This window comes from Montipora capricornis, chromosome 6, assembly GCF_036669925.1.
Source record: "Montipora capricornis isolate CH-2021 chromosome 6, ASM3666992v2, whole genome shotgun sequence".
Taxonomy (NCBI): domain Eukaryota; kingdom Metazoa; phylum Cnidaria; class Anthozoa; order Scleractinia; family Acroporidae; genus Montipora; species Montipora capricornis.
In genome coordinates this window covers 42,949,679-42,952,178 of record NC_090888.1, presented here as the reverse complement: position 1 = coordinate 42,952,178, position 2,500 = coordinate 42,949,679, and the positions used below count along the sequence as shown (strand labels likewise).

At 36.2% G+C, this 2,500-nt stretch overlaps 2 protein-coding genes across 2 annotated transcripts in view; one reads left to right on the top strand and one right to left on the bottom strand.

The window, feature by feature from the left end:
• LOC138052193 (uncharacterized) overlaps positions 1–1,106 on the top strand; it is an 8,416-nt gene extending 7,310 nt beyond the window's left edge. The window contains exon 8 of the mRNA XM_068898567.1: positions 494–1,106. Within this exon, the coding sequence (XP_068754668.1) occupies positions 494–707 (214 nt within the window). The 3' untranslated portion in view covers positions 708–1,106. The remainder of the gene's footprint in view (positions 1–493) is intronic.
• Positions 753–2,500, bottom strand: part of LOC138052194 (EEF1A lysine methyltransferase 4-like) — a 4,002-nt gene continuing 2,254 nt past the window's right edge. Inside the window, exon 2 of the mRNA XM_068898568.1 lies at positions 753–1,814. Coding sequence (XP_068754669.1) covers positions 1,503–1,814 — 312 coding nt within the window. The 3' untranslated portion in view covers positions 753–1,502. The remainder of the gene's footprint in view (positions 1,815–2,500) is intronic.

The window sequence follows — 2,500 nt, the reverse complement described above, 5'->3', positions numbered from 1 at the left end:
ATGTGAGATACATGTATACATGTAACAAGGAATGTCATAGCAAACAAACCCAGTGAACTGTGCTGGTTCTTCATAATTTGCACACTGATGTAGACAAAATGTACATGTAACCTTTGTTTTCCTTCACAGAAAATGCACTAGTAATGTTATAGAACAAATTGTGCATAAACCTGATTGTCAAGCACTTTGGAAAAGAGAAAAACAAAAGTGGCTACAGAGTTCCTGGAACATCTCTTACCCATTCTTGTACTCTTTGTGAGATGATCTGTTCAAATTCCCTCATGCATGTACTCCAAAAAATTAGTAAATAAATACTATTCATCCATATGAATGTAAACCAAAATTTATGTTAACAATATACGGCAGGTTGTATTACATGGACAAGCTGAAGGGAAGTTTGTAGATCTATGTGATACCATTGCCACTTCTACTGTCAAATTACTTGTATTGTTTCCAGGAACAAATCTTCTAAAGCTTCTTTTCTTTTACTTAGGAACAATCCCATATCAGTGGAAAGTTTATCAGCTTTATCTTCATCCCTTCAGTGCATTAAGCCAAGAAAACTTGATGAGGTGAAAGTAACGGGAAATATTCTTGACCCCAAAACGTACCAAGTCCTTTCACAGTTACGAACTGTAGTTCAAAATGTGGAGGCAGAACACTTAGACAAGGCAACTTTGTTTGCAGATTTCGTAAGTCAGATGTGACTTACAGTGTAAGCATTTGTCAAAGAAAAACAAAGGGATCAGACGCATTTTAAAGTTTGTGTTTTAATACATAATACATGTACATGTAATTTAGTGATTAAATGTCCATGGAAAAGAACAGTAAATGTTTTGTTACAGCAGTTGTAAGCTGCACGTCCTTGAGTTCCCGCCCAATAAGCAGTATATTACATGTCCATTAAAACCCTGTAATGGTATCTGTGCAAAATAATAATAGACTTTTTATAATCAAGTATTTTCACTTACCATAATCTAGTGTTAAAAATGGTCAATCGTGATGTAGATTTACTACATTTCAGTTGCTTATTGCTTAACAGATCAGTTGTTATCATTGCACTACATGTAAATCACAAGGCAAATAAAATGAAATTTAATGCTCAACAGGTGCTAATTGCTTTTTTTGTGGATTTTGTTCCCCCCTCCATCTCATTTCTAAAGTAATTACTCCATTAAATTTGTGTATTGTGGTGGTGTCTAGTGGTTTTGTGTCAAAGGGATCCTATGAAATAATGTTATTGTGAATACTTAAAATTTGTAGAGAAAGAACTTCTGAGTCTAATCCCCAATCTGTTTCTGAGTTTTTCTATTAGTAACGTCCAAGTAAAAAAGTTTCCAAATAATTTACTAACAGTGTACATGTATATTTGTACTGTGTCTTGTTATATTGCCAACAGTTTTTGGAATGATAAATCCAGAAATACAACAGGGATGGGCATTAGTGCCTTACCAGAGAACTGTTACATACAGTACAGCACTTTCACTCCAAAGTACTGTATGCTATAAAGTTATATTACACAAAAACTCTTCATTGTCTTCTGGTGTAAATTGCTCTGGCAAGGTCACATTTCTCCCCTTGCAGTCCTTAGCATGCTTCCTCCTACTTTCCACATGCATTTCCAGCAACTTGTCATCCACACTTAGTTGCTGGCCCTTTTCCATCACATAGAAGAAAAAATGAAATGACTCTCCAAATGTACTTGTGGAAATTGACCAGCCATACTGTGACTTGGCCAAAAGTGGCTTCCTGAAATGCGGCTGGGAAAATGTGATGGAAATGAAGCGTCCTCCTGTTGTAAGGATCTGGGAAACCTAACAAGAAAAACTTTAATTTGTTATTTAACTGCTGAGGTTCCAACCTACCTCTGTTGACCAAAATAATTATCCCTTTCCCATCCATGGAATATTAGTTTTTGCAATATTGTAAATGATTGGAACCCAGGAGTCGTATCGTAATTACAGTGAAGTACAGTGTACAATTGTCCAGGTGATTGTGGTCTTGAGAAGGACTGTTTATGATCACATTTACTGACCTTTCGACAACCTGATCAGAAGTCATTTTTGGAGTCAAGTGATTTGTGTAACATCAGTAGTTTAATGCTATGAAAACGCTGATCAGTGATTGGTGTATTTTGATCTGTGCGTGTCGATCCATTTTGAATCTGAAGATCACCTCTGCTCAGGTTATCAAAACATCAAGCAATGCCATCCTAAACAGCCCTGCCTATACACAAAGGAGGACAACACTCAACCGGATGATCGTACTTCTCTTAATTTTTGCAGCAAATGCCTATGAAATTATTGCTGTCTCTAAAGCAGAATTTTAAAACCTTGGCCCAGAAATCCACAGACAATCCCTGTTATCAAACTACAAAGTATATGCTCCTTGATCACTTCTTTTATTTTCACAGAACATCAACAGAGTTGAAGTTTCAGAAGGCAGTGTTTTCGATAAGTACTGACAGCTGACAAAAAGTGTTGGCTACTATTTTTCCCTA